Here is a 14,422-nt window from a genome sequence, read left to right as displayed (position 1 = left end):
TGCAGTGCTGATATAGGAAATTTTATCAAGGTGGCAAAAACTCATTTGAAGCAACATAGTTGAGGAAAACTGAGCACCTGTCACAATGTTAGTTGTAAAGACTATTGGGGATATCCTTGTCTTGACGTGTGCTTTTATTTTTGTATTTTCACACATGTTCCCCAGCTGAGAAGATAAAAAGGCAGCATGTCCTAGATCTGTCAATCTATATTTCTAACCATAGCTGTTTCTATTATTATGGGCTTGGATTCTTTCCAAAAAGGGGAAAGTAATCATTATTTTCCTCTGTGCAATAGGTTTAACAAATCCATAAAGGAATGATTAAATTCTTTCAAACGCGCAAGGGTGAAATTAAACCTTCGCAGATGTGCAAAACACCTGCCTAGGTGAGACGTATTTCTGAATTTCACCCTGAGAGAGGAAGAGGGGTCTATGACTTTAAAAGTTTTTTTTTTAAATTTGGCACAACAGAAAATATAGACCAAATTTTTAACATTTTAAAATTGGGAGCAACTTGCTTATTTGTCAAAAATGTAGCTTCAAACCCTGCTTAACAGGCATCTGATGCAGTAAAAGTATGCCGTTTTACAGTTTATTACAAATGTTGCATTGTTCATCTTTTTATTTGAATGTATTATAATGTGTTCAGTGCATGCTTCCAGATGCAAAAGCAATCCAGTTACCAATTCACATGAAATTTGTCAGAGGAGCCCTCAGTTACCAGAGTCTTTTTCAGTGGCAACAAGAATTTTTTTGTTCTTCAAATGAATAGCATTCGTTTCAATATGTTAAATGTTGGTAGAAAAAAATTGATGTGATTTCAACAAATGAAAAGCAATGTTACACCTTGTGATTTAAATAAAATTTGCAAAAAAATGCAAATGTGATACTATGATAGGGGGTGGATAAAAAAGTACTTTCAATTATGCCATTGATCCCTCCTCAATAAGGTGTTTCTGATAGTTTATACTTTGTCAGTTTGTGCTTCCAACATTTTGTGTTTTTATTTCTACATCTAAAGCTGTTGTGTTTTCTCTTTCTTCCTGCGATTTTCCCATATTTGGGCCTTCACTGTCTCTTGTAATTAACGAATCTATGTGGACACTCTTTTGTCCTTTCAATATCCTCACTGTCTCACTGAGGTGATCTTTGAAAGGAATAGTTTCCCACTTTTCTGCTGAGACATTTGTAGGTCATTTTACTCAATATCTTCCTTTCGGAAGGTCTGTTATTCCTTCTCACTCTTTCTTTCCAACCCTATTAAGGAAGGTTCTTTTTTAATCTTTAGTTTCTGTTCTGATGAAGGGCACATGTCCAAAATCTTAACCTGTCTTTTCTCTATACAGAATGACTTGCTCTGTATTTCCAGCATCTGCAGTTATTTTTCTCTCCTTTTTCTTCTGCCCTTTTGTTTTTAAGCATGACCTGCTAGTGAAATGTTATTAGACAAGGATACTAAGGGTTACAGAACCAAGGCTATGGAGTTAAGATACAGATTGGCCATGATCTAATTTAATAATTTAAATAATAATCTGTTCCTATTTCTACTTACGAATATATAATCGACATTTGCAGTCAGACAGAAGCCGGCTGGCCACTTGCTGTGTCCCAGACGCTCTGATGGTGGCTGGGTGTCAGAGGGCTGCTGTCATTATATGGAACAGGAACTGGCAGACTTCCTAGATGATGGTGATCTTTGTACCCAAACACTGTATTAAAAAAAAAAATGACAGCCAGCTGGGATTGGCCAAATATTGGTGCATTAGAACTCCGACAAAGACAAGTTGTGAGCAGAGCCACAAGCAGTCTGTGTCCCTGGGATGCGAGAACCAGTATCGTTGGAAAAGTACTGCTCAGCAGATCCTTGTGCCTAATTTGTCCATTGTAGCCAGGTGGTGAAGGATAGAACACAGGAACCTAGATTTTATACACTTAGAAGATTTTATTTGCAGAAACACACATTGCAAATCATGAATCTCCAATGAAACAACCACAGTTTCAGCCTGCTCCTATATATATAAGCACAGGTGAGCCCCCCAATCCCACCTCAAATACAATTAAACAGCCAATTAATATATAATTAACAAGTAGAGTGGTTTCTATCGAGTTGATGGAGACAACATAAAGAGCCATCATGTCTCTTATTTTCAATGAGCCTGGAGAAAGTGTATGGTGAATGTGTTCCAAAAATAACAAATTCACAGTTCTGTTATCTGTGAGTTGGCAGTCCAACTTGCCGATTCTGCTCACCAAAATTTAACAGTTGGCACCTTGGCAAATGTGCGTGTAAGTTGATGTCCCATTTCCTTTCTTATTTCAGCAATCTGGCATTAGTCTCTGGAACTTGGAAAAGCCCTTTACAATTGGTTTAATTTCTGGGAGCAAAGTGAACGCAGATGAGGGAATGAAGGTTGGTGCTACTTTTTTCCCCGATTTTATGAATTTGCGTAGTTGTTTACTGTGTTAAATGATTAATATACATAGATTACTGGTCATATGACCTGAACCACAAATCCACATTTGTGTTGTAACCTAGTTTGCAAAATTCAGATGAAAGCACAGGAAGTGTAGAGGTTTGGGGGTTAGACCTCCTGAAGCAAGCTTTTTCTTCTTAGAACCATGTTTTCTCGGTAGTAATATTTCTATCTTTTTGTGGTTGTCAGCAGTAAGGGGAAGTTTAGTCTTGCATGAGTGAAAGGGGGCGGGGGGGGGTTTCAGCCACTCATGTCCCATTTTGCAAGAAATTGGTTTGTCATTGCATGATGTTTTTCAAAGATCTGAAAGAGATATAGCTAACTGTCAGGTGTTGTTTTTCAAAAATCAAAGCATTTTGGGAGTTTTTGTGAAAAAAAAATCTTGTAATTTGACCCCAAAGAAAGGTGAACACTGCCAGAGCAAAACAACTTATTTTTCAATGAAGAGCTGAAAGAATGGTGACTCGTCAGTGTGGACACAATAGTTAGAGCTGCCAACTCTGGACGCATTCCTGAAGGTTTTATCACACGACCTCCTGCATCCAATGTCCCCGCCCCTACGCTTTCGCCGTTGGTCACCTGACATGTCCGTCTTCAAGGTGCACCACCTTCCCACCCCAACTGGAAAAGGAACAGACTCTTTTGGCTGAATTTTCCTGGTTGGGTAGTGATCCCGACATCAGCCTTAATTCTGGATCAGGAACCCGGAAGTGGCTGTGGCGGGACGTCAGTCGCCATCTTCTCGGAGGCGGCAAATTAAGAAGCTGCCTCGGGGAGCCCTGTATAATTGAAGATGGCGGGCAGACCAGGGAAGTGGGGAGGGCCAATCAGAGAGCCCACAGCGATGCCCGGCCGGCAACCCCACAGGGAGAATTGGCCATCGTGAGGCAGGCAGGAGACTGTGAGGTTTCCTCAAAATGGAGGCACTCTTTGCAGCATTGTGAAAAATTAAAAATGACACCTGGCCACAGCTGTCACACCATCATTGTGACAGGAGAGCCCCTCCATGGGATGGCTATTGCATCCCAGAGGTCCTGTGCTGGGGTGATTGAGACGAGGTATCGATAGCCTCATGGCCTGCCACTGAGAGGTCACCTTCAGTTACCTGCCCAGCTCCGCCATCAGTGGGGACCCCGTCGGCATCGGGAAGATCACCTTTCTCCCAGTTGGCCCATTATTGGACCTGATTGGCTACCTGCTGCTGCTGGGTGGGTCACCTCTGCTGCGTTGACCCCGCCTATGGAAAAGTTGCCTGGATGCAGGAATGCGTTGGGGAGCCTGTCTAAGACACTATTTTCCAATTTAGCTCCTGGTCTCCTCTCCAAACCCATCTCGGCAGCACCGGGAAAATTCAGCCCACTGTAATCCAATTGGATAATTCTTGACTCTCTGTCTCCAATATTTTATGACTAATAAGCAAAAATGTTCAAAGAAAATGAAAAAAACCCAAATAATTATGTTTGAATGCCACAATGTTTCTTGCGTTCACTCGCAGCAGTGTTCTGGAGAACAATTCCTGGGTCAAAAATCTGGAACTCCCTTCCTAACAGCACTGTGGGTGTACCTACCCCACATGGACTGCAGCGGTTCAAGAAGGCAGCTCACCACCACCTTCTCAAGGGCAATTAGGGATGGGCAATAAATGCTGGCCTAGCCACATCCCTTGAGAATCCAGGTTAATTGAGAGGGCAGGCGACCCTATTTCAATCCAGGACTGTTTATAATTTATACTGGGAAGGATTGTATAAAATAGACAATCTCTAGCTAGATGCAAATCTTGTTAGTTTGGTAATAAAAAGAAGTGTAGGAAAGTGCACTGTGGTACGTAGCCCTCCTTGAGCCTTTTCCATTTATCTCTCACCCTTGCTGTTCTCGCCCTTGTGGTTCCTAGGTTTGATATTATGTCATCTCTCCATTGTCTTGGTCTCCCCCTTCTTCTTTTTCCTGTTCTTGGCTGCTACTCCATTAGCCTTTTTGTACAGCTGTTATCATTTCTTCAAGCAACATCCCCAGCCCATCTCCATTTGGCTCCTTTTATCTTCTGAATGACATCCTTAACTCCAGTTTTCTGGCATATTGCATTACACCTGATTTTGTCATGAACGGAGATGTGTAACCTTTGTCTTTTCATTGCTCTCTGAGCTGGACACAGTTTTGTTCTATATATTTTGTAGTTGGCCATGATTCTGCCCCATATATCATGGTCAGTCGCACGCACTGATCATACACCCTCCTCCTTAATGCCAGTGGTATTTACTTATCACACTGAATATTTCTGTATCTCCTGAAACAACTCCATCCTGCCCTAATCCTACTCAGTACCTTTTCATTTGTACAATCCACCATCTTAAATGTTTGGCCCAGATTTTTGTATTCGGTCACTTTTTCAGTTTCTTGGTCTTCAGTTTGTATGGTATCTTCTGTCTTAAAGGTCATCATATACTTCTTTTCCTTTGCGCATTTTCAGTCCAATATTTTTACTCTCTTTATTTAAGTTATTTATTTGTACTACCAAGTCTTCAACAGATTAAGCAATCAGTGCAACATTATCTGCAAAGCATAAGTCTGTTAGTTTTTCTCCATCAATATTTAATCCTCTCTCCTCTAAGGGTATCTTGTCTATGTCTTCCATAACTATGGTGGTAGTTTTTTAAAATGTAGAAATTATTCATTTAGAAAACCCGGTTGTGGACTTTTTGTGCAGAATATTCCAAAATATATTGGGACAGATTTTCGAAATTAATATTTGGGCATGAAACGTCCCTGAGCAGAAGGTGCAAAGGGAAATTAGGCAGGATGTGTTCGCACACATGCAGTCCTCCCTGTGCAAAGGAAATTTGGGCATTTTATGTTTTGCACGCCAACATTAACAGGGAAAGTCTCTTCCACAGTAACACCACAAAAATTGCTCTAAGATTTGCGGTACATACCGACAGCACCATGCTTGCACAAAATATCGAACTCGCCCTTTCCCATCATCATGTTACGCCTGACCTCCCAACAAGATTCCTGCTTTACTGGTCTGAGTCGGACGACGTGGATTCACCACTTGCTCTACTCCAGCCATTAATGCACACTTGGTACTTTCCCTCGCTTTTGCTGTTTTTTTTCTTCAAGGAATCAGGTGGTGGGGTGGACAATGGGGGAGGTGGGGACCAAGAATTGAGTTCCCCAATACACAGCACCATTGGTGAAAGAATCCAGGGGAAAGATCACCATCATTTGCAAAATTATAAATAGTTTTAATGCACAGGCTTGTCAATTCACTAAGATCGACAGGGTTTATATGTTCTCACCCCCAAATGAGCCTGTGCAAGATGTAAGGTACCGTTTTTATTTAAAAGAAACCAGTTTAACTAAATGACTAAAATAACAAGCATTAAATGTCTTCCAAAACACGGGGATTATATACAAGTTTCTCACAATTTTAAACGGGTACCGTCTTTATCAATGTAAATGATTGACGCAGCTTTTTCCAACACTGAGTTGCACTGTAGCCGCTGTGTTTTCTGGTCACATTACATGACCAGCTCTCATGAAATCAGGAAGCCCTGCAACATTGCTCACTGTAGCTCCATGAAATCATGAAGAACGGACATCCTGTTCCTGAAGTGCACTGTCCCTTCATTCGGTGGTCATTCTGCTGGGAAGCCTGTGGAGCAAGCTTGGCTCCTAAACTGAGTGGGATTTTCTACAAAGGAAGTGGGTGGGAGGGTTAAGGAATGTATTTAAGGAATGTGTGGCGGCATGCCAAAATGACTGGAATGAAAGTTAAGCTTGCTGGGGAAACTTTCTCCTCCAGGTCATCTTGGAAACAGTCTCTTGGATGCAAAATTTGGAAAATGGACAGCATAGGAGTACTCAACCTGCTGGACTTTTTTTTGGTTTTCCTCCCTATTCACCACTGCCCTTCCCCCAGCCTCCAGGTTTCACTGCCACAGGTAGCAGAATCTTACCTCACTGAAAAGGCCTGTCATATATGTTTGATCCTTGATCACAACCATTGGATGGCAATATGGGTGTGGAGGATATAGTCCTTACTTGCCATCTATACATGCCACTTTCATTTTGTTGCAATCAATCGAGTGTGAACCCTGGGGGTTTAGTTGCTGTTTTGTGTGTACAGTTGGCCTCGGCAACTCAAGGAGGAAGGTAATCATTCAGGGTTCTTGCTTTAGATTGCTGTAACTGCACGTATGTGGATGCCTGTTGAGGGCAAGATCAGGCTCATTTGGGGTAGACCATAATGTCAAGGCTGACACGTGAAGTATGGGCTCTTGAACAAGGTGCTCAAAGGGTATTCCAACCAGGAGTCAACACAGCAGTGGGCCTGACAATACCCTTGGTCTGAGCAGGTGGGGTGAACAAGTGGGGCTGAAGACACTGGGGCAAGGGAGACTGGTGAGAGGGAGCTGGCAGTATGGGACTCACCAAAGGTCAGGCGGGATGTATTCAGAGCAAATGGACAGACTAGGATCTCTTTTTGCTGGGTGAGCGAGTGGGTAGATCAAAAGGCATCTCATTGGACAGGTGAGTGAATAACCGTTTCGGGTGGGTGGGAGACGTTCGCTGTCATTCAAGACTCTGCATCTCCCAACGTCACCCGTTTCCCCCTCAGCTATATCAGGATGATGTCCCTGTAGAATTTGTTTGAACAGTAAACTGGTGTAAGATTGTTTTAATGTGTTCAATTTCCAATTAGAAATAGTAAGAGTACAGGGGAAGCTAAATTCTCCAGTCACCTAAGCCCAGGTCTGCACATTTGGCGTAAAGGCCAAACCAGGGTAGTATTTGAAGAGAGAGGATTGGGAATTGAACAGGGGAGTGGGAGAACTCTGTCTGTGCAGAAGTAAATAAGCAAATGGATGCTTTAATATATGTAAATTGCACAAGCAAGCCGTGTACATAATTATTTACAACATAGTTTATCTTGATTTTTTTTAAAATTCACCTTACAGACTTTTGGCTTTTTCATTTGACAGTTGAGGGAGGGCAATACTTGCAAACTGCAAATCATGACATGCTGTGTGAATGGTTGATTCTTGCTGCAAGTTATCAAACTGTTGTGTGATTCATCGCACACCCTGCCCCGTCCCTCCCAACCTCCTCCACTGCAATGTGTGGTAGTGTTCACTAGACTCCAAAGGGGAGGATGCTAAATCTGCATTCTGGATCCAAAATAAAGAGGACACGGGCTTCCTGCAATTAGCATGAACCAAGTGTCAGCAAAACTAAAGCCCAAGATTCATGTCAATTCTCCAAATTGAGCAGTGGGCTCCTAGCACAAGAATTGATTCCTGAGAAAGTTTGGTGGGGATTTTTCAATATCACTTAAAAAAAATAATTTAATGTTTATAGGTTTCTGAGGTTATAACTACAATCAGTTATAAGCTGGGCGAGGGGGGCGGAATTTAAGATGGCAGCTCAAGTAAACTTTTGGAGCAATTTGATTGGTTGCTTCTGGTTATTTTTTTTTAAGTTCAAAATTGTTACTTGCCGGTTCAGGATTGGTAGCTTTCAATAAAACAGTCGAATGATTTAGTTGCTCTGTTTTTTTTTTTGCTGCTTGCTTGTTCTTTTTGGTACCTGCTGTCTAACATATTTAGTCAATCAGATATTTGGCGATGTAACAGCTAAGCCCACAGTGTGACACAATAGGTTGGGACAACATGCAATGTTACAGTTTTCACGAGTGACACCTTTGAGAAGTGGGGCACGACAGGTGAACACTGGGGCTGGATTTTGTGGCATTGGCGGGGCTCCCGGCGCCAGGTCAAAAAGGCGAGGTTTCCCCCGCCTCGACCTTTCCCCCGCCTCGACCTTTCCAAGACCCCCAGCACGATCTTGCGTCGTTCCACCACTCAAGTGGCCGGCGCTGGGATCCTGGACCAGAGTTAGGTGAGGTGGGGTCGCTGGGGCCAGTCGGGAAGGCCTTGGCAAGGGTGGGTGGGTGTATAGTGCAGGGGGAGGGTGGTCCAAGGAAGTAGAGTTTTTCCTGGCGAGGGTCCTCCATGGGCCACAGATTGCCCACAGAAGAGGGCCCCCCCCTCAAGCCCGCAGGGAGGGTTTTTTGTATTTGATGATCACCCCACATGATGGAGGCCACCACCCCCCCCACCTGCACCACTGGTTAAATCCCAGCGGCAGGGGAGGAGGTCCTTAAGTGGCCATTAATAGGCTGTTTAGGGGCCTCAATTGCCAGTCATCGACCTATCCCGCTCCCAACAAAATCACTTGGTGAGGGGCCCTCCGCAGCCCCCCCCCCCCCCCCTCCCAATCACAATTCTACGTGACCCCCCACCTCTGACCCTGCCCGGGGGGGGCCCCATAAAATTCAGCCCCATGCGCAATCATTTAAAAAATATAATAGATGATGTCCGAGAAGTGCTTAACTGCAGCAACCCCTTCCTCCTACCTCACGTTAAGGAATAAAGTGGGCTTTGTAATCCTGTAAAACACACTCACTGCAGTTCACACACTGGCACTCTGGTTACTTTCTTGCAACTTTCGCTTGTCTTTATATTGTTTCTTTGCTCAGGGAGGAATGTAATTCCCTGATATGATTGTGATTTCTGGATAACTTTACTCTTTTTTCTGTTTTGGCTGGAGTGTATTACACTTCCAGGAATGATCAGTCTCATTTGAGAATAAGATGAATGATTCTTTCTCCCTTTCTTCGTCTGCGGCTTAGAGTTTGGCCACTGGAATTCTGTCGGTCTGTCTCTTGCTTCTAATTTCCTGCTAACGCCCACCAGAGGGACACATTATGTCCCATCATTGCCACTGCAGCATTGGGTCTTTGATCCAGGTGACTTCTGTCAACTGGACCAGATAGACTGGATACCAATATTCATGACGCTTGAGGTAATGAGCAAATCATTATGTAGGCCTCAGTTTGGTAGGCAGGGGAATCAGTGGTGTGGTTTGGTTCTCATATAGAGAGGGTACAGAGCAGGTCTATGAGAATGTTGCCAGGAATGGAGAATTTTAGCTATGAGAAAAGGTTGGGTAGGCAAGGCTTGTTTTCTTTGCAACAGCTGAGGGGAGATTTAACTGAGGTCTATGAAATTATGGGGCCTAGATAGAGTGGATAGGAAGGACCTGTTTCCCTCAGCAGAGAGGTAGGGGCTATAAATTTTATGTGTGGAACGATTAGACGGGACTTGAGGAGAAACTTTTTTATCCCGAGGGTGATGGGGGTCTGGAACTCACTGCCTGAAAGGATGATAGAGGTAGAAACCCTCATTGCATTTGGAAAATACACATTTGGCTATGAATGTGAGGTGCTGTAAGCTATAGGACTGTGGACCAAGAGCTGGAAGGTGGGATTAGGCTGTTCTGCTGGACGGACATAATGCGCTGAATGGGCTCCTTCTATGCCATAAATCTTTCTGTTCCTCATATGAGATGGCCATGTATGCACATAAGCAGTCAAATAATTGTTATTGCTGAAATTAGATTATCGTTTTTTTTTACCTAAAACTTTTTGGAAACCTTAGCGTAATTTTTCATTGGGCAGGAGGCCCCGCCCACCAGCCGAAAAGTCATTGGTGAGCCTGCCTCTGCTGGGGCTGGGGAGCCAGACCTGGATTTCTCGTTTCCTGCCTTGAGGCAGGAAGTCCCGCCTAATGGAGCTGCCGGCCAATCAGCAGACTGGCAGCTCCAGTCCCTGCAGTGCCATCGGGAGCAGTGGCCACTGCTGGGACTACACCAGCCATCGCAAGCAGGGTGAAGGATGGCCCCAGGTGTTTTTCGGGCCTCGTCGGGGACAATCGACCAGGCCCCAGCGTGGCAAGGTGGGGGGGGGGGGGTCGGCGGCAGTTGGGGCTTCGGGGGCGGTCCTCCATGGGGCACAGGATGCCTGATCAGGTGGGCACCCCCTCCCCGCCCCCAGCCCACAAGAAGGCCACCTTGTTTTACCAGGCAGTGTTCTTGAGGCTTCTGCCATCCAGCCGCCGAGGGTAAAATACCCGCAATGGCAGGAGGAAGCACTGCCCTTAAGTGCCAGCTAATTGGCCTGAGGTGGGCAGGCCATTTCTTGCCACCACCACCTGCGTAAAATTGCAGCAGGGGCGGGAATGTCCCCTCCACCTCCCATTCAATTTTAGGCCTCCCCCCCCACCACCAGCCACTCGTTTGGGGGCTGTAAATTCCCGGCCATAATGTCAATCCTTGTGTATACCAGTATGTTTAATTATTTAAAAAGAAAAATGACAGTAGGCATATCAGAGAAAACTCGGCTAAATATTTATCCCCGTTTCCACTGGAACATTCTGACGAAGGGTTCAGCCCAAATCTTAACCTGTCTTCTCTCTTTGCAAATAAACTGACCTGCTGTATATTTCCAGCATTTCCTGGTTGTATTTGAATGTTTTTGGTATTGGAGCTTTTAAAAAAAAAACTCATTTTTTTGTAATTCTTTGCTTTCCAAAAACTTCAAAGAGTTGTCGCTTGAAACTTGACCGAGTCTTGTCCTCACTCATCTCTTTGTCTACTGTGGGAATTGTCTTGTACATCAGAATTTTGTGGAGGAAGATGCAAAAATATATCAGACTGTAAAAATGATTAACTGCGTAACTTGAAATAGGTTGTAGTATGTTTTGAGAGCAGAGAGGCCTCGAGCAGTTCACATAGACTCCTGCTGTTCAATGAAATGACTGAATATCCTGTCCTTTTTTTTATTATTCATTCATGGGATGTGAGCATCGCTGGCCAGGCCAGCATTTATTGCCCATCCCTGATCGCGCTTGAGAAAGTAGTGGTGTGCTGCCTTCTTGAACCGCTGCAGTCCATTTGGGGTAGGTACACCCACAGTGCTGTTAGGAAGGGAGTTCCAGGATTTTGACCCAGTGACAGTGAAGGAACGGCGATATAGTTCCAAGTCAAGATGTTGTGTGACTTGGAGGGGAACTTGCAGGCGGTGATGTTCCCATGTATCTGGTGCCCTTGTCCTTCTAGTTGGTAGAGGTCATGGGATTGGAAGGTGTTGTCGAAGAAACCTTGGCGAGTTGTAGATGGTAAACACTGCTGTCACTATGCACTGGTCATGAAGGGAGTGAATGTTGAAGGTGGTGGATGGGGTGCCGATCAAGCGCAGCTGCTTTGTCTCTTCTGAAGTTGGTAATTGCTGAGATGTTGTTTCTGTGACATTGACCATCCTCTTGGACTTGTACTCAATTAGTCATTCATCCTGCGTGGGCAAGCTATTTGATCATGAGTACACCGAGCACTTATTTCTGTTTTTATTTTCTGCTTGCTGATCAAGATGAAGAAGGTCAATGCTCAGAAATGGAACATGTCAATTTTGGCTACCCAATGTGAGCATCAAAAGATTGAAACAGTAAAATGTCTCTTGTCCATCTAGCTTATCCTTCCCTTAAAACTCTCAATTTATCCCTTCCAAAGACTCACAAGCCATCAATGCATTTGATAATCTCGCCTCGTGAACAACTCCAGAGTTTTTGCTTCCAGGACCATACTGGAACATCATTCCCAATGTCAGTCATTTTTTGTGTGAAGACTTGCTCCCAATCCCTACGAAAAGTTTCAGCTCCAACCTCGAAAGAACCCCTGTCTGCAGTGTGACAGAATAACGTGTCTATCATGAATTGCTTCAACATAATCACCCTCACACTTATGCGCTTAGCTTTAAGGTGTAAATATATATCTTGCATTGAACAGTATAAAGTGATTAACAAAACTAACAACAAAATGTGCATTGATCCCTTCTACTCTAGTTTACATCTCTAGTAGCACGTAGTGAACCCTAAGAGAATCCTATTGCACAATATTGTGTTCTTTTCTTAGAACTATAGAAAGTTTAAGGCACAGAAAGAGGCCATTTGGCCCATCGTGTCTGTGCCGGCTGAAAAAAACGATCTTCCTCTGCATGATGCATTTGCACATATGTAAAGTGGATATTCTTGATTTACCGAGTATTTGTAGACTTGCACTTCCCATATTTTTTCGCCTCAGGCATTGTGGTCTTTGAGTTCCGAAGAAGGGTCACTGACCCGAAACGTTAACTCTGCTTCTCTTTCCACAGATGCTGCCAGACCTGCTGAGTGATTCCAGCATTTCTTATTTTTATTTCAGATTTCCAGCATCCGCAGTATTTTGCTTTTATTTTAGTGGTCTTTCATCTCTCAGACTTGGCTTTAAATCTCATCAAGGCAGAATTCTCCTCCATTTGCTGCCTAGAGCGATTCTACATGAAATGGGCTTGGGCAGTCTCAATCTAGTTAGTGATGGTTACAGTCTTGCAGCACAGAACTGCTCCTAATTTTGTACCAGGTTGCTGTGGGAAACGGATAGGTGTTCCATTGATACGATGTGGCTTGCACTTCTGAGGGTGGGGCCTGTTAGAGGGTGTCCTGTACCCGACCTGATACTGGGGCCTGAAATGTTCCGTTCCCTTAACAACGAAAAGAAAGGTAATTGAAAGAAATTGTCAGAATCTTGTACCAACATTGTTTCATCACATGGACTGAATATAGGGGCAACTATTTTGAGGTCATTTTGGTTCACACATCTCAGATAAATAAAAAATAACTTTTGTAGATTAGACCTCAAGTTGTGAGGCTCTTTTTATTTTTTTTTAAGAAGTAGCATTTCTTTGAAACAATAAACATATTCATTGAGCTTTCAAGCTTGTTTTCCGAAGACTCGTTTTTGAACTTTAAGCTGCTTTTCAGTAGCTTAAACATGTTGTCGTTGAGCTGATCTTTTTAAAGGTCGTGCGTCATGAATTGTGAATTCAGCATTCCAGATCAGAAATTCTTGTTTCAAAACGGTGTGTCCAATTTCAGCTATCAAAGAGAACAAAGAAATAGCCCCAATCAAACTAGATTTGTGACTTTGATCACGCAACCACTTTTAATAGTGTTCATGATTTTCTTCACCTTCCCATTTGACCTTCCTCTACCGCACTCATTTCCACAGAGAGAGCAACTGAGTAATCCACATGCATCTGCTAGTAGTATATTAGAGCAGGTTAATGCTCCACCCCCATCCACCCCCCCAATTTTGGGGCAAATGTCCTGACCTTTGCTTAGCACGTTGTCACAATGTCAAAGACGAGATAAGAGTTTCCCATGTGTGATCGTGGGCAAAAACCCACATCCTTCCTCTCAGTTAACAAAGTGCATTTGAGCAACTTCGCCTCCACTTTTACCCCATGCCGTCGCTGTGGTGATAGCTAATGGCACTAACCTATCTCCTTATCTCTGTAATCTCCTACAGCCCTCCGAGATATCTGCATCATCTAATTCTGGCCTCTTGAGCAACCCTAATTTTAATTGCTCCACCATTGGTGGCCGTGTCTGCAGCTGCCCTGGCACTAAGCTGTAGAACCTCCTCCCTAAACATCTCCGCCTCTCTGCCGCTCCACCTCTCTTTCCTGATTTTAGGAAGCTCCTTATACCCTACCTCTTTGACCAAGCTTTAGGCCATCATATGTCATCTGTGGCTCAGTTGATCACATTCTTGCCTCTAAGTCAGAAGGTTCTGTGTCCAAGTCCCACTCTGGGTCTTCAGCACAAAAGTCAATGCTGACACTCACGTGCCATACTGAGTGAGTGCTGCCCTGTTGGATATGCCATCTTTTGGATGAGAGGTTAAACTGAGGCCCTGTCTCTCCTCTCAGGTGGACGTGAAGCATCCCATGGCACTATTTTGACGAAGAGCAGGGGAGTTCTCCCGGCTCTCCTGGCCAATATTTATCCATCAATCACAAAAAACAGATGATCTGGTCATTATCACATTACTGTATGTGGGAGCTTGCTGTGTGCAAATTGGCTGCTGCATTTCCTACATTACAACAGTGACTACACTTCAAAAGTACTTCATTGGCTGTAAAGCACTTTGAGATGTCCAGTGATTGTGAAAGGCACTATTTAAACGTGTCTTTCTTTCTTTCTTTCATCTGCCCTCATATCTGTTATGTGGCT

At 43.9% G+C, this 14,422-nt stretch overlaps 1 protein-coding gene across 8 annotated transcripts in view; it reads left to right on the top strand.

Annotated features, from left to right (window-relative positions):
* The window catches only part of pik3cd (phosphatidylinositol-4,5-bisphosphate 3-kinase, catalytic subunit delta), a 214,981-nt gene that overhangs the window by 154,518 nt on the left and 46,041 nt on the right, over positions 1-14,422 (top strand). For all 8 annotated transcript variants that reach the window (XM_068016969.1, XM_068016966.1, XM_068016968.1 and 5 more), the window contains one exon: positions 2,321-2,410. In XM_068016969.1, coding sequence (XP_067873070.1) covers positions 2,321-2,410 — 90 coding nt within the window. The remainder of the gene's footprint in view (positions 1-2,320; positions 2,411-14,422) is intronic.

The sequence above is a fragment of the Heterodontus francisci genome, chromosome 37 (genome assembly GCF_036365525.1).
Source record: "Heterodontus francisci isolate sHetFra1 chromosome 37, sHetFra1.hap1, whole genome shotgun sequence".
Lineage (NCBI taxonomy): Eukaryota > Metazoa > Chordata > Chondrichthyes > Heterodontiformes > Heterodontidae > Heterodontus > Heterodontus francisci.
This window is presented reverse-complemented; position numbering and strand designations above follow the sequence as displayed.